General features: G+C 38.2%; 4 protein-coding genes across 5 annotated transcripts; 3 read left to right on the forward strand and 1 right to left on the reverse strand.

The window, feature by feature from the left end:
* Positions 1-261: 261 nt before the first annotated feature.
* LOC103403318 (lysM domain receptor-like kinase 3) lies at positions 262-3,583 on the reverse strand. Its single transcript, XM_008342132.4, has 10 exons — positions 2,778-3,583; positions 2,158-2,379; positions 1,905-2,044; positions 1,734-1,823; positions 1,538-1,643; positions 1,315-1,466; positions 1,124-1,221; positions 897-1,035; positions 704-802; positions 262-491 (listed from the first exon to the last, which is right to left on the reverse strand). The coding sequence occupies exons 1-10, from the start codon at positions 3,433-3,435 to the stop codon at positions 321-323; spliced, it is 1,875 nt and encodes a 624-aa protein (XP_008340354.1). The 5' UTR covers positions 3,436-3,583; the 3' UTR covers positions 262-320.
* A 2,718-nt stretch (positions 3,584-6,301) lies between these two features.
* On the forward strand, positions 6,302-7,974 carry LOC103403051 (peroxidase 57-like). Its single transcript, XM_008341865.4, has 2 exons — positions 6,302-6,726; positions 6,940-7,974. Exons 1-2 carry the CDS (start codon positions 6,481-6,483, stop codon positions 7,714-7,716), a joined length of 1,023 nt encoding a protein of 340 aa, XP_008340087.1. The 5' UTR covers positions 6,302-6,480; the 3' UTR covers positions 7,717-7,974.
* A 1,675-nt stretch (positions 7,975-9,649) lies between these two features.
* LOC103403052 (peroxidase 57-like) lies at positions 9,650-11,070 on the forward strand. Its single transcript, XM_008341866.3, has 2 exons — positions 9,650-9,987; positions 10,127-11,070. Exons 1-2 carry the CDS (start codon positions 9,751-9,753, stop codon positions 10,898-10,900), a joined length of 1,011 nt encoding a protein of 336 aa, XP_008340088.1. The 5' UTR covers positions 9,650-9,750; the 3' UTR covers positions 10,901-11,070.
* A 6,238-nt stretch (positions 11,071-17,308) lies between these two features.
* On the forward strand, positions 17,309-20,903 carry LOC103403050 (uncharacterized). 2 transcript variants are annotated; one of them, XM_008341863.4, is made up of 10 exons: positions 17,309-18,413; positions 18,505-18,662; positions 18,745-18,828; positions 18,926-18,978; positions 19,072-19,153; positions 19,490-19,597; positions 19,779-19,902; positions 20,057-20,142; positions 20,341-20,598; positions 20,724-20,903. In XM_008341863.4, exons 1-9 carry the CDS (start codon positions 17,543-17,545, stop codon positions 20,557-20,559), a joined length of 1,785 nt encoding a protein of 594 aa, XP_008340085.1. In that variant the 5' UTR covers positions 17,309-17,542; the 3' UTR covers positions 20,560-20,598; positions 20,724-20,903. The 2 variants fall into 2 exon arrangements, with proteins under 2 accessions (XP_008340085.1, XP_070671311.1); XM_070815210.1 differs by lacking the exon at positions 20,724-20,903 and having other exon boundaries at positions 17,402-18,413; positions 20,341-20,600.
* Positions 20,904-21,102: the final 199 nt, after the last annotated feature.

The following is a 21,102-nucleotide window of genomic DNA, read 5'->3' on the forward strand; positions in this document are numbered from 1 at the left end:
TGTATTTAAAATGGCTAAAAGCGTTTATGGTGAAAATATTTTTGGGATTAATGCTTAGAAAAAATGCAATATGAAAAAGTACTTAAAGTGCTTTCTATAAGAAGAAGCATTTCAAGTGTTTTTTTTTTTTACTTTTCCACCTTATATGCCAAATATCGATTAAGTACAAACGAGCTAGAATATAACACAACATGGTTACATAGATCTCCCGTCCGTTAGTCTTAAGAGGGGGGGGGGGGGGGGGAGAAATACAACAAACTATCTGGAAATTCACTTGATAAATCATGAACTTCAATCCAATGCGGTTTACAGGGTTTGGATCATCTTCCAGTGAATTGAAATACACCACTGAAAACCTGGCTGTTGCCACCCAGTGTTGCTTCCCACTCGATCGAAGATGTCGCAATCTGCGAGAGCATCACAACAATCTCCCTCATCTCTGGCCTCTCCACTGCTTCTTCACTCATACACCACTCTGCAATTTCTGCCATCTGCAACCAAAGTAATGTTTTTACTCACTTTAATCGAAATTTTTTGGAAGAAGCGTTTCCTCCTTCCAAAATTTTTTATCAAAAATGTTTTGACAAATTACAATTTGACACGTGTGCAGAAACTTTTTGTTTTGTTGTGTCAATCTGTGATTTGCAGTTAGGGCGGAGTGGCTCCTTAACTGTAACGAGCCAAGCAGTATACATTAGATCACCTTGAACATGTCCTCCATAGGATAGTTGCTTCTGAGGTTTCCATCTGTGGCAGCCTCTAAAGCTGCTTCTGGATGATCATCTTGGAACACCTTTTTTATCTGACAAAATGAGTAGCAAATCAATCAAATTTGTATTGTACTACTAGTGATCAGGGACATGCAGAGTCTTTGTTCAAGTCGGGTTGAAACTTACGACTGTAATTAAGGATTTCATCTTCCCAGGCTCTCGATTGTCACGGAAAAGCGCACGTTGCCCTGTGATCAGCTCTGCTAGTACCACTCCGAATGCAAACACATCGGTTTTGTGAGTCACCTGGAGCTCCTTCACGGATCTTTCAGAATTAACACATACACAGTCAGATACATGAAAAACTAGGGCAAACTTGCTTCCATGTGCAGGTAAACTCGAACGAAGCTTACTCTGGGGGAAGATAGCCCGGTGTTCCAACCAGCCGTGTTGCGAAAACATCTTCTTCATTGGTTCTTCCAACAAGCTTTGCCAAGCCAAAATCTGCTACCTACAGAAAATGGATTTTAAGCTACTAATTAGAAGAAAGAACTTATTCTATCTTTTAACAGAAATGATATAACGATTCATGTTTCAGGTATACCTTTGCTCTGAACCCCTCGTCAAGTAGAATGTTACTAGTCTTTATATCACGGTGCACATATCGCGCTTTTGTGTGGTCATGAATGTACTCAATACCTTTTGCAGCGTCCACTGCAATTTGTGTTCTTGCAGTCCAAGAAAGTGGCTGATGACCTGATTTAATTCGTTTGGTTAGCTTCGCACATAAACACTAGAGAGGCGTGTGCGCGCAATGATCTGAGTACCTTTAAGTAAAGGATCATGAAGATGTTCGCTCAGCGATCCATTCTGGACATACTCATAGACCAGGTAGAGGTGGTCATCTCCACTGGCATACCCCAAAAGCTCCACCTAAAACAGATTTTTAAACAAGTGATTAGACTAAAAGCACTTCCTTTCGCACCGTGTTAGAGGTCAATTTATTCCGAAATGATTGCTCACCACGTTAATGTGATGGATCTTGCACAAGACCTTTAGCTCTGCAAAAAATTCTTTGGTACTATTAGACTTCATCTTCTTTATGGCAACCTCCTGAAAGTTGAACATTTATAGCTTAGTTTCATAGCTTTTTTCGAGTAGAAACGGAGAAAATTTGTGGGGTTCTTGCCATACCTTCCCCCTTATTACTCCGAGGAACACGCTACCATATCCACCCTCTCCGATTTTCTTAGTTTCATCGAAGTAACCGGTTGCCTCCTCAATCTCCTCAAGGCTGAATATGACCAGTCCGTCTGATTCAAAAATTGCCACATCTATGAAATAAACAATGTAGATTTATTGTCATGAGCAGAAATTTCTCTCTTTCAGGCATACTAACATGCACAAATTATTACATTACAGAGATGCTGCTGGAGTTTTATCTGACCTCCCATGTTTTCTTTATGAAGCAACTGATTATGCAACGACAAGGATCGGTGAGGAGCCGAGCTTTTCGAGCTTTTCAAGCTTGTCGATACAGGTTTATCTGGAACTTCCACATTTTGTTCCGGTTTTCTTCTCCGATAAAGGATAAAGATCAATGTGCTGATTGAAAGCAATGTCACAGCTAATAAAATTGCAACCAATATTGACCACTTGTGTCTGAATCCTGATGATCAAAACAAAGGGAACATGGATCAACTCGGACAGAAAATAATCTGTGAATTTTCTGAAATTCTTGTATAAACTTACGTATGTAAGATTACAAACATACGTAATCTGATTTCTACTAAATTTCGACTTGATTCAGAACTTATTTTTTGTTGAAAAATGTAAAAGTCAGATATCAAAAACCCCAAAAAACTAAAGAATAACATATCATGAGTGATTCCACCATTGCTAATTGCATCAAAGCCTTTTGTATAAAACTGTGCTCGGACAGTCCGTCTCTCCGACATCTTAACACACAGAAACATTGAATCTTTACTTTTCAAACTGTGGACACAGATTTTTTGATATTTCAGTCAAATGAAATCAACTCAAGAAGTTCTTAAAGAGAGCTCTCACCTGGCTTTGATGTTCTGAGTCCATTCTTTTCCATGGGGACAAACAACACCCAACCCACAACTATGTATGAAGGATTCTCGGTCATATTTTTGTTCATTTTTTCAATGTTTTCAATCTTCGCAGACAGTAGCGTGCCAATATCCGACAGTGTATCATGCTCCTGAACTGTATATGTCACCACAATCTGAGACTGGCTTTGTACGCAACCGCATGGGAGATGGATGGGAAAATCAGCGTCTGTTTTAAACTGCGGTATCTCTTCTTCGATATACAAAGGCTGCCCGCTGTAAATCTTCGTCGACACATTATAAAACGTGTCAAATTGTTTCACCTTGTAGGTCGTGTCATAGAAGTATCCAACAGTGCCGGATATGTTTTTGCAAGAACAAGGCACACTTATCAGGTAATCTTGCTTCTTGTTGTGCTTTATAGGTCTGATTTCGGATGGATTCACGGTGTACAAAGTGGCAATTTCTTCTACCTTCAGATCGATGTTGATGTGGTAGAGCGAGGCGTTACATGTCATGATTTTCGCAGAGCAACTCAAAGGGTTTACGAGAGCAGACCTGATGGATGCATCGGCAGCGAAAACTGCAGAAAATAGACTAAGAAATAGGGAGAGGAGCATGCATGGAAGGAGGAGATGGGGGGATGCCATGGCTGTGGGATGGTGGACTGTCAAGATTTCAGAGAGACGGGCGAAAACATAGTTTCAAAGAATCAAAGCACAGTTTATTTTTGTTTGTTTCTCAATTAACACAAAGAGATGTAATTGCAAAGACAGCTGAGTTCATATTTTTGTAAGCATCGACGAAAATTATGACTTTCATCAGATTTTTGTCTGGTTTTGGGGGGAGTTTGGTTATATTAGTTATTTCATGTTCAACTGCAACATATACCAGCTATTTGGACTGTCATGCTGAGATAAACGCGGAACCTTTTTGGATTTTGGGTGCTGCGCCTGCTAGACCGAATGAATATGTGCACCGTTCCAACCAAGGCTTATCAATTGATTTTCCTTGCAATTGTCATTTGGTCTCATTTTAAACTTATTTTGTCTCTCGACACTGCTATTTTCGTTACATTTAGTCTCATTTCACCAAATTTAGTCAACTTTGTCAAACAAGTCTTAAATTAAAAAGTAGTATGAACATTGACCGTCGACTGAACTTAAGGATTGAATTTACAAGCCTAAATTTCTTCCTTCCCTTTCACTTAATTTGTTTTTCCAATTTTTCTTGCCGCTAAATTAAAGTTTGTTTTTTTATCACTACTTATTTACCAAGCCGCTTGGTAAATACGTGGTGATCAACCAAAATTCTCATGTAAGTGCCACGTCGTCAAGCATGGGGCTTATCTTTACTTGAGTAACAACAAAATGTCCATACTACTTTTTAATTTAACTTCTGTTTGATGGAATGGAAGAAAATCATAGTTTCAAGGGGCAAAGACAAAATAAGTCTCAAGATGACGAAAATCACCGTTTCAATTAATAAGCCTTCCATAACTAGTGTGATATTTTGTTACAAGACTATTTTAATCTTAAATACAAACGAGTAAGCACACTCTCTGATTAACTGACCTAACTCACGTCCACAAATAATGTCACTCTTTATAATTCACAAGCCTAAATTTCTTCCTTCCCTTTCACTTAATTTGTTTTTCCAATTTTTCTTGCCGCTAAATTAAAGTTTGTTTTTTTTATCACTACTTATTTACCAAGCCGCTTGGTAAATACGTGGTGATCAACCAAAATTCTCATGTAAGTGCCACGTTGTCAAGCATGGGGCTTATCTTTACTTGAGTAACAACAAAATGTCCATACTACATTTTAATTTAACTTTTGTTTGATGGAATGGAAGAAAATCATAGTTTCATGGGGCAAAGACAAAATAAGTCTCAAGATGACGAAAATCACCGTTTCAATTAATAAGCCTTCCATAACTAGTGTGATATTTTGTTACAAGACTATTTTAATCTTAAATACAAACGAGTAAGCATACTCTCTGATTAACTGACCTAACTCACGTCTACAAATAATGTCACTCTTTATAAATCTAATAACAGATGTGATCTGACGGTTCAAGATTAACCACCGATCGATATAGACAGAGAGAACTAGCTTGTTGCTTCATTGTAACTTATGACATTATTATGCAGTTTATTATTAATAAAAGTTGTGAGTCAGTAGCTCATGCACAGTCATGAAATAGTAGACAGCTTTGTTCTTGCCGTCTGTAAAGCATGGTTGGCCGTTTAGATATATGCTTATGCTTTAATTTTGTCACTAACCAGAATTAGTAGACAACTTTTGTCACAGTGTATTGCTCAAGAATATTGTTCTTGGCCGTTGAAATAGTACACAACTTTTGTCACAGTCATGAATATTGTTCTTGGCCGTTAAAATAGTAGACAACTTTTTTCTTTCTTTGTTTTTAATTAACCGGGGGGGGGGGGGGGGGGGCACGCGGCCGTCCATGTTCTGGATTTCTGAAACAGTATATTGTTCTTGAGCAATTAAATATATGCTTATGCTTTAATTTTGTCACTAATCAGAATTATATACCTTGAGAACTCTGCTAAGAGCTAGCTAAGCACTGGTGTGTCCTTTTCGTATCTACTTCTACCTTTATCTGGTGTCGTTCGACTGGAAATTAGCTAGCGATACGAAGAGCTAATTAACGTTTAATTGTGGATGGTTAGGGTAGGTAATCATGGAGTTAGGGATTAGTTCTTCGGAGTTATGTGCCCGCTAAGAGAAAACATATTTAGAGACTTTGATGCAAGAAGTCAATGCGTCTTTGGGAGGGAGGAAGCAGGCTGGCAATTTTAATTCGCCAAGTTACTGTCAAGTTTGTCAATTATAATTTGTTTAAAAATCTATAATATATTTCATTGGAGCATGCGTTTACCTCAGTCACAGTCATGGTACAATAATAAAAGGACGAATTGTAGACGATGTAGTCAAGTTGGTTAGAGCAATATACTCATGTTCAAATCTTCATTCTTATAGTTTAGATATTAGATTAATTAGAATATGTCATAACTTCTCATTTTGGTCCCTGAGATTTAAAATCGATATAAGTGATCTTTGAGATTGTCAATCGTCAATCATTTTTGTCATTATATGAGAAATCTTCGTTAATTTAAGGGTATCTTTGTCAAATTAACCCCTCCCCTTGAACTAGTGGTTTCTTCAATTGAAGATTTTTCACATGAAGACCACAATGATTGACGGTGAACAATATAAAAAACCATGTATATTGATTTTAAATCTTAAAGACCAAAATGATAAGTTGTTACTATTTCAGAGATCATTTGGAATAAAAAGCCTTAAATAAAGGAAACTTGTGAAACAAGTATACAACAAGAAAATAGAAAGAAAATCAACTTGTGAATGTTTGTTAACTAATTACAGGAAAATATTTGAGCCCTAAACATTTGCTATTTTCCCGCCAACGTAAGAAAACCTCTGCTACTTTTGGACTTTGCTGCCATCTTGTGACCGGCGAGGGGGCAACAGAAGAAGCAGCGGTGGACAAAATTCCTACTTGTCACTCTACCACCCTCTCGCCAAGGAAGGCAGGCAACCATCCATGATTCACCGGTACGTAGTTTGATTGTGACATTTGCAATTAATTAAGAAAAGCATTAGTCACTAATCGCCATCAATCGCATTAATTAATTAACACACATAGACATTATGCGTCGTCTAATGATCATCGAGACAATCATCTTCACCTTAAGCATCGTTATCGTCGTCATCATCGCTCCTTGTACAGAGGCAGCTGGAAAAGGCCTTGGGAACGGCTTAAATGTAGGTTTCTACAGTCGCAGTTGCCCGAATGTGGAGAAAATTGTGGCTGACATCGTGTCCGAGGCTAACCGGCAAGATCCAAAGCTCCCCGGTGCCCTCATTCGCCTCTTTTCCCATGATTGCTTTGTCAAGGTACGCACAGCATTGTACTATTTATATCATCTCAACTGACATGCCAGACATCTCGCTAATAGGGACGAGATCCACCTACATTGAGACCTACATGTTCGATTCTCGTACAAAACGTAGTCAGTCAGTTAAGATGGTACAAATATCGCGTAGTATTTTATTGTCTAGATTGGTTGAGTTCACCCCCTTGAGGCTTTTAACAATTACAATTTACAGGGCTGCGATGCCTCAATTCTGTTGGAGACCACACGCTCAAAGGAGCCTGTAGAGAAAAAAGCACAAGGAAATGACTTCATTAGAGGTTTTGAACTCATTGATGAGATCAAGGCCAGGCTAGAACAAGAGTGCCCGCAAACCGTCTCTTGCGCCGACATACTAGCCTTTGCTGCTCGGGAAGCTGTTTTTCTGGCTGGTCTACCCCGCCACAAAGTCCCCGCTGGACGCCGCGACAGTCGTACTTCCCGTGCTTCCGATGTTGGCCTCCCTGCTCCTACAACACCTTTCAACGATATCATAGATTTCTTCACCAGAAAAGGCATCACCCTCGACGAACTGGTTGTGTTGAGCGGTGCACACTCCATCGGGGTGGCCCATTGTAGCTTCTTTGATTACAGACTCTACAATTTCAACACATCTCAGCCCCAAGACCCTGCCCTCAACTCAACCTACGCTGCTGATCTGTCCACAAAGTGCCCGAAACAAAATACATTGCCTGCAGACGAAGCGAAAAAGAGGGCCGTGGACTTCGATCCAATAACACCACTTGTTCTGGACAACAACTTCTACCTGAACCTTTTGCAAGGGAAAACCTTGCTCCAGTCGGATCAGATAATGGTTTCTGATCCTCGCACCAGCGCGTTGGTAAAGACATTGGCCTCGGATTCTGAAGCTTGGAGTCGAAGGTTTGCCAAGGCCATGATCAAGATGGGGCGAACAAACGTTCTCACTCGAGATGAGGGAGAGATAAGGAAAAATTGCAGAACCTTTAACTAACATTATGACCAATTGTGTATATCCATATGGTGTAAAAAGTAATTGTGTACATAATATCCATGTAGTGTATCGAATCCACTCGGGCACTTTCCCTGCAAGTTTAGTCATGCACAACGACGTCGTACATGTCACGACCAAAGATTTTATTTTTAATATATGAAACAGGAATTGATCAAGAATGTAATTTAGAAGGACTCAATTGACCAGAAAAAGAAACTTTGAAGTTATTCTTAATAAAGACGTTACTCTTATCATCTAGTTATGTTATCGTTTGTATCATCTTTTTAATAGAAATGAGGCCCACATGTGTTGGTGGGCTCGCACCTCTATTAGAGAGACGGCACAAATAAATGATAGGGCATTACTCATTATTGTAGGCATGCAACGCTAACTAAGATTGACTAGAGTTTCATCCCTGTTGTATGGAAACCTCCTATGGTGGGGTGGATCAAGGTAAATACTGATGGGTCTTTCAAGTCTATAGGCCGTGTGGGCTATATGCGTGTTGATTGGAGCAATTGCCTATGGCGTATTAGGCATATGCGTGTTTTTGTTTCCCATATGTTTCGCGATGACAACTGTGTGGCTTAGGCCTTAGCTAACTTTGGTGCAAATCATGCTGCATATTGTTGGTGGTCTAATGTTCCTTCATGTGCAGCTTCTGCTTTCATGATATTTCTGCTTCTACCAAATATCATTTCAGATGATTTTTACTATATGTTTTCTTTGTACGTGGGGTTGATTTTTGATTTCCTGGCCGTATTAATTACTTGCTATATTTTTTCCTCAACGAGGTTTGGCTTTATGTTCTCTTTGTTTGTATTTCTCCTTTTATTTTAATAAGATTATGGGAATGATCGGTCAACCACTATATCCCATCTTTTAGAGGAAAAAAAAAGTTTTAATGAAACACTTCAGTATTGTTCATTTTTAACAAAAAAGACATATTTACCTTAAAAAGTCACTCCTGGTACTATTTACTTACAACACATTTTTGTCCTTTTGATTAAAACCCAAAGTCTTCAAATCATTTTCATTATTTTTTCTAAAATAAAAAGCACAGAAATTTATAAAGGGGCAAAAAACATATATGGTCCTCTTCCAACGCCCTTTTTCTGGGGAGAATGCCGATTTGCCGCAAAGAACTTCCTCTGTCTCCTTTGTTTTTTCATTTTTTCTTTTCTTCTTTTTCAGATCCATGGTGTTAAAATTGCTTCACTACTTCTAAATATTATGCTCAAATTCTATCACTTAATTAAATACGTAATGAGGGTAACCCTTATGTTTAAGGACTCATATGCGGAAGAATGCATGAGAACATGTAATGGCAGTTTCCATCAAAATAAAAACTTGCAAAATATTATAATATCATTTGCTAAAAAAATGCATCAGTTATAGTTCTATGAAATTTTTTGAAAAATACCAATTAACTATTGTAGAAAACTATTCAGAAGTTGTAGTTATGTGAAATTTTCATCATGGTCGTCTTGATTGTAGCCTTGTAGGTTTCTCAATTAAGAAATTAATTTGACAATTTGATCGACTTAATTTCCATCAGAATGAATACCTCTTAATATTTTCTCATGCTCTCGGGTTGGGATATGAAAATAATCAAACCACAAAAAAGAAAAAAAAAAGAACAAAAAGGAACAGACAGAAAGAGCCTATCTATGTGGCTTTTGATTTTCAATTTGAGGGTACTTCGTTTAATTGATATGAGGTTTTGACTATAAATGACAACATTTTTAAATTTAGGAGTTAAATTTTGACTATAAACGATATAGTATCCATTAATCAAAAAGAGCCGAACAAATGGTGAAAAAAAAAAAACCATCTTTCTATAGTATTGCAATTTTAACCACGAATAACGAGGTAAAACAAAGGCAAACCTAAGTCACTCACTTTGTATATAAACACAGCCCCGCATCGTGTCTCCGTCGTGACTGTGGCACAAAAAGAGAAAGAAACCAAACAATTCTCTCTAAGGTTGTGCCACTTCAAGTCACAAACAGTCACCGATCTTCTACCGGGGAGATGGGTAGTCGTTTAATTGCCGCGCCGGTTTTTGCCGTCACCTTGTGCTCCATGATCGTCGTTGCTTATTCGGCAGATGTGAACAACCCGGGGAACGGGTTGCATGTTGGATTTTACAATCGGAAATGTCCCAATTTGGAGAAAATTGTGATTGACGTTGTGGCCAAGGCTGTAGAGAAGGACCGAAAGCTTCCTGCTGCCCTCATTCGCCTCTTCTTCCACGATTGCTTTGTCAAGGTAAATACAGTTTACTGTGCCTATTGGGATAACGCCTTGATTCCTTACATGTAATATATCATTTGTGGCAATGCCGTTTAGGGTCATGCATGTCAAATTGTGATTATTACTTAAAATATATTCATGAATGTACATACAGGGCTGTGATGCGTCACTTCTGCTGGATGTCACACCCTCTGGCGAGCCCGTAGAGATGCTATCACCGGCCAGCTTCGGGGTCCGAGGTTTAGAAGTCATTGATCAGATCAAGGCTAGGGTAGAAAAGGAGTGCCCGGGAACCGTCTCATGTGCCGACATTTTAGCTTTTGCCTCACGGGAAGCTGTGGCTCTGTCCGGTTTGCCTCGTTACGAAGTCCCTGCTGGACGCCGCGACAGCCGCACTTCCCGTGCCTCCGACGTCATACTTCCTTCTCCCACAACACCTCTGAAGGAGCTCATAGACTTCTTCTCCAGAAAAGGCTTGAGCCTTGAGGAAATGGTTGCCTTGTCTGGAGCGCACTCCATCGGCACCGTCCACTGCAGCTTCTTCGATTACAGGATGTACAATTTCGCACCAGGTAAGCCGAAAGACCCTTCACTAAACGAAGTGTTTGCGGCTCAGCTTGCTCAACAGTGCCCTGCACCCAACGCATTGCCCGCGGAGGAGGCTAAAAAGAGGGCTGTTGACTCAGACCCCACCACACCGCTCGTCCTGGACAATCACTACTACAAGAGCCTGATGCAGGGGAGAGGATTGATGGAGTCGGATCAGGTTTTGGTGATCGACCCTCGCACCAGAGGGGTGGTGGAGAAACTGGCTAGGTCTGATTCTTTTGCTCGGGCATTTGCAAACGCCATGATTAAGATGGGGAGAATCAATGTTCTCACTGAAGATCAAGGAGAGATACGGAAAAATTGTCGGAAATTTATCTAACTGACTAGGAGCACATGTTTCAGCTCTTAATTCTTAAACATCAATTGTGGCTTGGCTTGGAAGAACCTTGTTGTATTTTTGTAACAATTACTGTTCTTGTTGACTGACTTATTTGCTGATTGATTTTTCCGTGTAACCTTAGCGAAGCCAATCACGGGGTTACCAATTCATTCATGTTGTAATATGTGCATCTTGTCGAATTATGAGAGAGAGAGAGAGCCAAATGCCCACTTCTAACAACATCGATGTTATCTCCAACTTAATAATTACAACATGGCCAATCACGGGGTTACCAATTCATTCATGTTACAACACTTGTATCTTGTCAAATTATCAAAGAGACAGGCCAAAGACCCACTTCCAACATACTACGATATTGTCCCCAACTTAGGAGGATTCACCCTACACGCAGGGTCAAGGGACCCACCATCATCGCACTGGGCCAATGGGACATGCTCCCTGCCTCTGATACCATGTTAATTTAGGCTTATTTTGGAGTTTCAATTCTTGATATTATTCTTCTCAAGGAGGCAAATATATATTACTGACTTGATTTATAAGGTAAGAATGTGCAATAATATTTACTCTAATTATACGAACTCAAACGGGAATAAAATCCCCCTAATTACACAAAAGTCAACTCATTCCAACACTTACCACATATGGAAGTTAAACATAAAATTTCTTACTCACAAACGACTGATATATCATTAGAATGTATTACTAATGACAACCTTCCAGAATTCTTTTTTAAAATACCTTGAATTTCAACTTTCAACCTAAACCATATGATTAAAAGAGAAGAAAAAGCAGATAAAATAAAATGAAATGGTTAAAGCTTTATATACAAAAAAATTGAAATAAAACTAGAGAGTCGTATCAACCCCCATTTCACTGATAACTCTCTCCATGTTACTCAACATATCTGGAAAATAACAGGGAAGAAATAAATAATTAGAAACAAATTACCATTTCATGCGTTGCAATAATTCTCAGAGAAGAAAAAAAGAAAAGTGAAGCTACTACCTTGGGGGGAAGCATCTCCCCTGTAACTCTGCTACATAACAAACATTTGTGTTAATACTTCATCACATGGAATCACATTGTTCTACTGACGAAGAAAATTGTCTATGACGAGAAACTTTGAGGTGTTAGAAATAGTTACTGCGAGTTGGGATATGAGAATGACTTCTTGTGATACAAATGATTGTGCTGCCATTGAATCATTCAATCAAGGACAAATTTTCCGTTGAATAAAATTTCGGTTTACTGCTAAGGTCGCGAATGTACCTTGTTCAAAAACAGGTTGAGAGTTCCCAAGTCATGAGGTGAAATTTGGAGGCATGATATGGGAGTTGAGATTGACAGACTCTGATACAGTTGATTGAGCTGCGCGTACATTCAATCATGATTAATGGTAGTAAAATTTCTGGTTATCTGCAAAGGCGTACATTCTACCTTGTTTAATTGTCTAAAAATAAATATAATTTACCTTGTTCAACGGTGCCGCGATAGTCATTCAGCTATGTGGTGAAACCTGGACGAACGGCTGGAAAGTTTTGTTGAAAGTTATGAATATGCATCATCGGATGAGCATATGAGTAGTGCTCACCTGCATTGCCGAAGCTTGGCAGTATTTGAGTGGTATAAGTCTGAACCGGAGTCATGATAAAGCGTGTACAAACCCTGGAAACTCAGCAAAACACCATCGCAGCTCAAGGGGAAACGAAGAATTTAGGAGATTGCAGGTTTTGTATTTACTGGTCGAGGGGTGGCCTAGCCGAATAAACGAACTCACACTGTGCTGAAACTTCAGATTCCATGTCAGTATTAAGAGGTTCAATGTCGAAGATCCCCTGAAAAACAAAACCAATCGTAACTCTATTACCATTGCAATACAAAGGAAAAGATATTTCATCTACTAACACACTGGATTTTGTTTGCAGTAATGATTTCACCTTCAAAGAGATCATAAATCTCTCTGCCTCATCGACTGACAAAAATCGCAACGCAAACTTCTGGACCTGCAAACAAGATCTTAGTTAACACAAGGGCATTGTGAGTTCTTGTAGCAAAAAAAAAAAAAAAGCATTGCGCAGCTTGCCTCGCCCACACAGTCTCGATAGCTGACAAGCACGGCTCTGGTACCCTTGGAAGGAAGTCGCGGGTTGCATGAAACGTGAGGCCAAACATACTGCCGCTTGGAAACATAGTGCTCCTCCTGCAACATGTTAAGTCGTAATCATTCAAAGAGTTTGCCAGATGAAATCTACGAATCTTCGAAAAACCAAACAAATTGGGAACAAAGAAAGTTTGGCCTAGAGGCTAGAAAAACAACCCAAAATCCCAGTAATCCTCACTGCATTACTTGTTGATTAAGCCACAGAAACAATCAAGCGGGGAAAATCATAAAAATTGAATGCTCAAGCATTTAAGTATCGAAAAGGAAATAACCAAACAAGAGTTAAGTAAAATATGGGGATTTAACAGCTAATTAATTAATATTAAACAGTTGACGTCTATTGAATACTTTTCCTGCAAGGTTACGAGACTTCTTTGGGAAGAAGCAAAGAACAACGTCGTAGTCGTAGTAATCTCCGGCAGAAACTAGCTATAAACAATCTAGCACTTGTTGAACTCGTTTTATTTATCATATTTGAGCTTAAATACCGTTTGGCCGCCGTGAAAATGCGTAGTGTACGTATGGAAAATGGGCAAATTTATTACAATGCATGGACATGGACACGGATACGGGAATATGACATGATGGGGCATGTCAAATTTCTAAAAACGAAGACACGATATGTCTGGGATATGGCAATTAAAAATATATATAAATAAATAAATATATCTAAAACATTATAAAATAAGCATTCAAATTTATTACTCAAGTTCAAATTTATTTCAATAAGGGGCATTTTGACATAGATGCCTCAAATTTGAATTTTTTTAATCAAACATCTATAACTTTTAAACTTTTGATCAAACATTCTTCTACTAATTTTTAATTAAAAATTATGATTTTTATTGTATTTAATTAACCAACTAGTTCAGAAAATAATATCACAAATATTCTAAAATCATCACAAACTTCCTAGCTTATCTTATCATAATTCGTTCAAAATGAATTTTTCTTATTCAAATAATTTGTTGTTTTAAATTCTAAAAACACATAAACATCCTATTAACATACAATTATGAAATATAACATGCACATATATTAAATATAACGTACCAAACAGATATATTAAATATAACGTACCAATCATTTGGTATGTTATTGGTACGTTATATAAATTTAATCTGGGTACATATTAGTATTTTGGTACATTATAAAATATTGCTTTTGGTACGTTATGCAATTCTTTATTTAGTATGTACCAAGTTATTAGTACGTTGTATTATCCTTACTTTGGTACGTACAAAACTTATGGTACGTTATGTGTAAGTTGTGTAACCCAAAAAAAAGATAACTTTTCACATTAAAACATTGCACTAAAAAATATTTTGTCAACTCTTAATAATTAATTATTGGACTAAGGACTCATTTTAAATAAAAAAAATGTGAAAACTCTTAGTTCACGTTTCTACTATAAGTAGTTGTTAAAAAATTCAAATTTATTTTCAGTTGCATGAAATTAGGCAGTCTAGTCTACATCTCAATTTTAATTATAAACGAGCTCTTGTTTTTTTTATAATCTATATAAAATGTTGAGTTGGAAATTGGAAAAACTATATTTCATCCAATTAATCTTGAACCCCAGTAGATATAATTGAATCCTTAAATTGAGGAAGGGATGAGATTCCATAAAAATAGCAATAAATTAATGAATATTATTGAGTGCATTTTTTTTTACATAGAAATGGATTTAAATAATTTATAAAATACTTAAATTAAGAATCTACCTGGAATATAAAGTTTAATTAAAAGTAAAAGCACTTTAATCAAAAGTTGAAAAGTAACAGATGTTTAATTTAGAAAAATCTAAAATGAGGCATCTAATTCTAATTAACTGTTTCAATAAACTCTAAACAGTTAGAAAGATATTGCATCTAACAAGCAATTAGTCTTAAAACTTGAAAAAGTAAAAAGAATATCCATGCCACTACACAATAATATATTATAATACGTAAAATACAATAATATTATAATAATACAAAAAAGTTAAAAACTGAAAAGCAAAAGACTTGGAATCAAATTAAGGCTACGAATGGACTATGGAGTAGTGGTATGGATATTATAATATATTATTGTAATATTGTAATATTAGTTTGAGAAAAGCAAAAGGCTTCGAATCAGATTAAGTTTTTAGTTTCAGAGATGGGCTTTGTCCTCGGGGAATCAGATTAAAGCTTCGAATGGACTATGGAGTCATTGAATCAGTAAAGCTGAGGAGGAAGATCAGGAAAGCATCGGATTTGAAACTATTAACAAAGTGAAAATGAAAGCTCACCACTCACGAACAGTTGCAGACAGAGACGAATGAGACGATGGAGCATTGTAGATGGAGAAGATGGAGACGACGGAGACGACAGATGACGGTCAATGGTGATTCGTGAAAGTCTCCCAAGCTGAATGATTTATGAGGTTCGAGAGTTAAATCCGAATTTTTTTCTTTCTAATATCCTCCGATTTTAATGTGATTTCAGTTAGCTAGCTTCGATCAATCACAATTATGTGCGGATTTATTGTGATTATTATTATTATTATTTCTGATTATCCTCCTATTTTAGTTTGAAACTTATCCAAGAAGTAGGATACTGATATCTCGACAATACGATACGCGTATCTTATCAGTCCTAAATGTATCCCTTCACTCCGATACGTATCAGGTGTGTATCCACACGTATCCGTATCCATATCCTCAACGTGTCAGATACGAGATACGGTGGCTTTCTCTTGTGTCCATGCATCTGATTGTCCTTGAGAAAAAACGTGGGCTCACTACAACTTTGTCGGCGAAGCAGACGGTGAGAAGGACGTCGGAAGAGGAGGAGAAGTGATCGTGAGCGAGCTGGATGTAGCATAGCCAGGGAGGAGGAAACCCAGTTGCCAACTATCGATCGATTTCTGATCCTGGTGGTCAGAGGGACGAAATACATGCGTAGGCTTCTTTCGGCAAAATACACACCTAGGTTTCTTTGGGCGTGCCTGAGGTGTCGATTGGGCGTCCCTTTTTCTTTTTTTAAATTTCAAAAATCTAATTTTTTTTTAGAGTTGCAAAACTGTTTTGAGTTGTAAGTCATGAACACCAACGAAGAAGATGAAGAAGATGAAGAATATGAAGAAGACGACCAGGTTTTTTAGGCTGAGTTGGTGTTTTTAAATTTTTTTTTTAATGTTTAAACTGACTCTACTTTGCCACATCTATTACCCCATTATCTTCACTTTTTTTAAACTAATCCCACTTCAATAACATTTATTATCCCACTATCTCTTTTATGTTCACTTTTTATTTTTAATATTTATTTTCTCATATACTAGATGTATATTAGATAAGCATTGTTTTGTTTTTGTTTTTATTATTTTTCTGAATATTCTTATGATTGACGTAGAAATGAAAACATCTTTCTATGTGGATTATTATTTTCTTAATGTTATATTATTCTTTTTTTTTTAATTCGTTATATTTTTTTCTTCTTATTTATCTTTTTTAAAGACTACCTATCCCACTTAAATATTATCCAAAACTCTCATATAAATAGGCACTTACTTAAGTAGATGTTTGAAATTGATTAATTTGAATGTTTGATTAAACTTGGTTATGTGAGTTAAACTTGTTTGTGACTATTATATTTTTATATGTATAAAATATGTATTAAAAAATTAGGTCGCCTCACGTCTTAAGGCTTTCATCTAGGCGGGAGCTGTCAATCAAATGTCTCGTCCACGCCTTTGCCTTTTAAAACATTGTTCAGTACTGCGGTTTGATGATATTTCTTTTCATTTGGGAGTGAGAGGTCTTAGGTTTGAATCTCGTGGATGGCGAATTCAATACCAAATTAGGTTTGCCCATTGTGTGACTTAGCCGAACTCCCTCTCCCTTTAGTGTAAAAATATCAATGTATTCATAAAAAAAAAATAAAAAAAACAGCTAAAGGCTCTCTATAAATTCTTAGCCACCTTATATTTTTATACAATATTTTATAATATTATCACGAAAATTAACATTGAATGTTAAAGTGTTAGAGAATTCATAAAAGAAGTCTGAAAAAAATTCTCTTGCATTTCTAGAAGGACAAGGATTGTCTGCCCTTCTTGTTCTCGTGCTCTTTTGTTTTGTGTGATCATGGTTAAGCTACGTCAACATTTTATATTGTTTTTTTAAGATAATAAGATAAAAATAAATAGTAATATAAAATGTTGACGTGATTTAATTGTGATCACAAACAGAGGGAATGGAAGGACACGGAACAAGCAAGCAGAGTAGACAATCCTTGTCCTTTCTAGAAACCACGTCCGAACGTTGAAATTTTAAAATAATAAATGACAAACAAAAGGTTTGGAGTGCATAGAAAACATCAATACCCAACCGCACTATCTCAGTTTTGCGTTCTTCCCAAGCAGCACCAGCACCAGCACCAGCACCAGCACCATTAGAAGGAGGAAGAAGAAAACACAGCAGCGAAGAAAAGCAAACCATGAAAGCTCTTCTCAATCAAGAACCTTCTCTTTTCACCCCCATCTCCACTACTTCCACCACCGCTAAGCATCGCAGCCTCACTCAGCCTCTCACCCAAACACTCCTCAACCTCCCCGCATATAACGGCCACCGCCTTACCGGAAGAAAACTAACCTTAACCACCAAATCCGTGTTGGAGTCCGTCACCGTAAAAAATTCAAACATCCCGGAATACGATACCCGAAACCCGACGATTTCATCTTCGTTTCGGAGGTCCGGTATTCCGAAGCCGAATCAGACGGTGCTGGACGCTCAGACTAGGGTTTGCACGGGCCCCACACAGACCAAGCCTCTCAGCGAGGATCAGGCCTTCAAGGTGCTCGACACGATTTACAGATCGGTCAAGGGCGAGCTGAAGGATGAGGAGCCGGTGTCGAAGTCGCAGCTCGGCGCGTTTTTCGCGGCTATGTCGATTCGCGCCAACGCTTTTCCGGAGGCGACGCAGTGGAGCGAAGGCGAGATCCGGGCGATGAACCAGTTCTGGCCGCTTCTGGTTCGGGCTCTTCCGGCGGACGTGGTGTTCATCGCCGATCCGGAGGGGTCGTTGGTGGGCGCGGGAAGCTCAATCGGCCCCCAATTCGTCGGGAACGGCGCGAGTGAGATGAGATTGGTCGGCGCCCTCCGGGAGGTCCTCGCCGGCGGCCACCTAGGATTCGAAGAAGTCCAAGGCGTGCTGCGAGACATTCTTCCGTTGAAATCAGTGGATGATGCGACGTTGTCCGATAGTGTGAGTGAAGCGTTGCTTTCGGCATTGTTGATTGGTCAGCGGATGAACAGAGAAACGGACCGTGAGCTGAAAGCTTACTGCCTTGCATTTGATGATGAGTTCGGTAAGCTCTAGTCTAATTAATAATCCCAATTAGTTTTTCTTAATTTTTTTTTTCAGAGGATGAATTATTTGCTTAATGATCGATTAATTAGGTGATACTCCAATTGTTGATGTTAAATCACTTACTCACTATGGTGAACCTTACGATGGTAACACGCGTTTCTTTAGAAGCACATTGTTCGTTGCTGCGGTTCGATCTTGTTATTCCGAATCTTGCTTGCTTCACGGCTTGGATTGGATGCCACCTAAGGTGAGCTTTCAGCTCTGCTCAACCAATTGACCCGATAGCATAAACTAATAGGGCCGGTTTGATAAGGTTTTTGTTTTTTTAGGGAGGAGTTACTGAAGAACAGATGCTTAAGTTTATGGGGGCAAATACGAGCTTAACCCCGTTGCAAGCAAAAGTACTTCTTGAGGTATCTGAGGTTCCCATATAATTCTTGCAATGGTTACTGATTCCTTTGGTTTTATGTCTTTCGGGTTGTGGTTAAATTCTTTATCTTGTTATTTCAGGATGAAGACATTGGTTTTGCCTATATAAGTCAACGTGAAGCCCGCCCTTCTCTGTGTGAATCTCTAGCCAACATTTTGGCATGCTCTGCTTAGTATTTACTCTAATCGGGATGAAACTGATAATAATATTTGTTTGAATTCTGCAGATATTCATTAGTTAAGTTGAGAGAGCATATTAAGAAACGTCCCCCACTGGCGACAACCGAAAAGGTTCAGCAATTCGTGAAGGTAAGCCACATCACTGTTTTCTTTAATAACTTGTTCGTAAGGCTCATCCTTTCTATTCTTATGGAAACCTCGACTGGCATTTTTCTGCCGAGAAATCTGTGTAAAATTTAGAAACTACACAAAATAGTGTGCATTTAGAATACTTCTTTACCTACCGTGCAATTGATTTATCTACTTTAAATTCTGAAAATTTAGCAGGCATCAGCAAATAACCGAATTTACTCTTGCAATACCTCCAATCGAATTATTGATCAAAGTGATTAGTACCCTAGCATCGTTATACAAATTTGGGGTGCACCATACAGAAATATGAAAAATCTATTGCTTTCTCAACAGGCCCGGGGGAAGGAAGCTATTGTTGCTGGGTTTTATCATGAAGGTTTTGAGGAGCCGCTCTTAATGCTTATGAAAAGAAGAGGTGTCAATGCTGGCTTGGTGGTGAAGGTTGGTACTTTGCTGATTATGCAGTTGAAGAGGATGGTGCTTCAAATACTAGAGTGTTTAATATTTTTAATCAACCTTTTTGAAATCTTAGATAGAAGAATTTAGAGTCTAACTTTACTATTCTTTAATCAGCCGAGTAATTCAAATAAACTACTACCGTCTAACTTTACTATTACTGAAGGGTGAGGAAGGAGCTCTCTCAATGACAACCAGATTGCGGTCAGTAAATTCATCACAAGGACTTCCTGTAAACTACTGTTCAGGGTTTCGTTCAACAAGCTTTGCATCCTCTTGTCAAGTTGATGGTTTGTTCAAGTCCTTATGTTATTTTCTGCATTTTCTCAAACACTTGTAATGGTAGTTTCAAAGCTCTGCGTTATGCATGTAGCTGCCACAAATGTTGAGATTCTTGCATAAAGTATCCTACCATCAAAACTGACTCGAAAGATTGGTTTGCAGGTGTTTCACGTCAGAGCTTCAGTCTAGAGGTTAATGCCGTAGACTATGGCTTTGAACCCACCGACACTCCAAGAACTGATAGATCGGTAATTCCTTCCATCTTGTGGCATGCACTCTCTCTCTCTCTCTCTCTCTCTCTCTCTCTCTCTCTCTCTCTCTCTCTCTCTCCCACATGCGCACGCGCACCCACATGCGTGCACACACATACAAACACAGGTTTTTGCACTCATTTTTTTTACAAGCCAGCGTTTTGTGACGAATAATTACATTTTCTGCAACTTCAGGTTGTGAAGAATATAGAGTTGGGCTTAACAGCGCTTCGTGGTCAAAGGGGACCAGCTTATGATCGAATAGTGTTGAATGCTGGAATGATTGATCACTTACTTGGATGTGATGGTGCAGAAGACATAACCTCTGCCCTGGATAGAGCGAGAGAGGCTATTGACAGTGGAAAGGCTCTAAAAAAGGTCTTGAATTACATAAGAGTTTCAAACGAAGTGTGAGAGAGGAGGGATGTGTTTTCGTTTTGCTCTAACTAAGAGGTAATTGTGCTCATTTTTCGCTTTCATCACAAGGTTCATCAACCTATCATGCATCCACTTGAAACTTCAATCTGAATGTTATACGTTGTACGTGAGTTGTGATACACGTCGTTGTTATCTTGTAGGTCCAAGGAAGGCTACTTCAAAAATGTATGTGTGGCGGCTAAATTGTTACATAATTTTGATTTGTCATTTGAGTTGTAAATGTTTTTGTGTGTTCATCACGTGCAACTATCAAAAGCTTGACAGGTGTGCATATATCAAAAGCTTGGTGCGCATGTGCCATGTAAATCTTTCTCGTTTGATTCGACTTGTAAAGCAAAGAATGAACTGATCGGGTAACTGCAACATAAACCTTTTTTTTAATTAATTAATTTGAGTAAAACGAATTACTTTTGACTTGTAACCGCAGAACGAACCAGCATTTTTAAGAAAGATAAATAAATAGCAAAAGCTTTTGTTTGTTTTGCACGTAAATATAAGACATACATATAATATTGTATG

Source organism: Malus domestica, chromosome 16 (genome assembly GCF_042453785.1).
Source record: "Malus domestica chromosome 16, GDT2T_hap1".
NCBI lineage: Eukaryota > Viridiplantae > Streptophyta > Magnoliopsida > Rosales > Rosaceae > Malus > Malus domestica.

What these genes read in the sequence shown, in the direction of transcription:
- LOC103403050 (XM_008341863.4), top strand. Translation starts at nt 17,543, where the DNA reads ATGAAAGCTCTTCTCAATCAAGAACCTTCTCTTTTCACCCCCATCTCC. An exon ending in AAGCAAAAGTACTTCTTGAG is followed by an intron (nt 18,829 to 18,925) that starts GTATCTGAGGTT and finishes TTGTTATTTCAG; the next exon opens with GATGAAGACATTGGTTTTGC. An exon ending in CTCCAAGAACTGATAGATCG is followed by an intron (nt 20,143 to 20,340) that starts GTAATTCCTTCC and finishes CTGCAACTTCAG; the next exon opens with GTTGTGAAGAATATAGAGTT.
- LOC103403052 (XM_008341866.3), top strand. Translation starts at nt 9,751, where the DNA reads ATGGGTAGTCGTTTAATTGCCGCGCCGGTTTTTGCCGTCACCTTGTGC. An exon ending in TCCACGATTGCTTTGTCAAG is followed by an intron (nt 9,988 to 10,126) that starts GTAAATACAGTT and finishes ATGTACATACAG; the next exon opens with GGCTGTGATGCGTCACTTCT.
- LOC103403051 (XM_008341865.4), top strand. Translation starts at nt 6,481, where the DNA reads ATGCGTCGTCTAATGATCATCGAGACAATCATCTTCACCTTAAGCATC. An exon ending in CCCATGATTGCTTTGTCAAG is followed by an intron (nt 6,727 to 6,939) that starts GTACGCACAGCA and finishes TACAATTTACAG; the next exon opens with GGCTGCGATGCCTCAATTCT.
- LOC103403318 (XM_008342132.4), bottom strand. Translation starts at nt 3,435, where the DNA reads ATGGCATCCCCCCATCTCCTCCTTCCATGCATGCTCCTCTCCCTATTT. An exon ending in AGATCCATCACATTAACGTG is followed by an intron (nt 1,644 to 1,733) that starts GTGAGCAATCAT and finishes AATCTGTTTTAG; the next exon opens with GTGGAGCTTTTGGGGTATGC. An exon ending in TCATGATCCTTTACTTAAAG is followed by an intron (nt 1,467 to 1,537) that starts GTACTCAGATCA and finishes GAATTAAATCAG; the next exon opens with GTCATCAGCCACTTTCTTGG.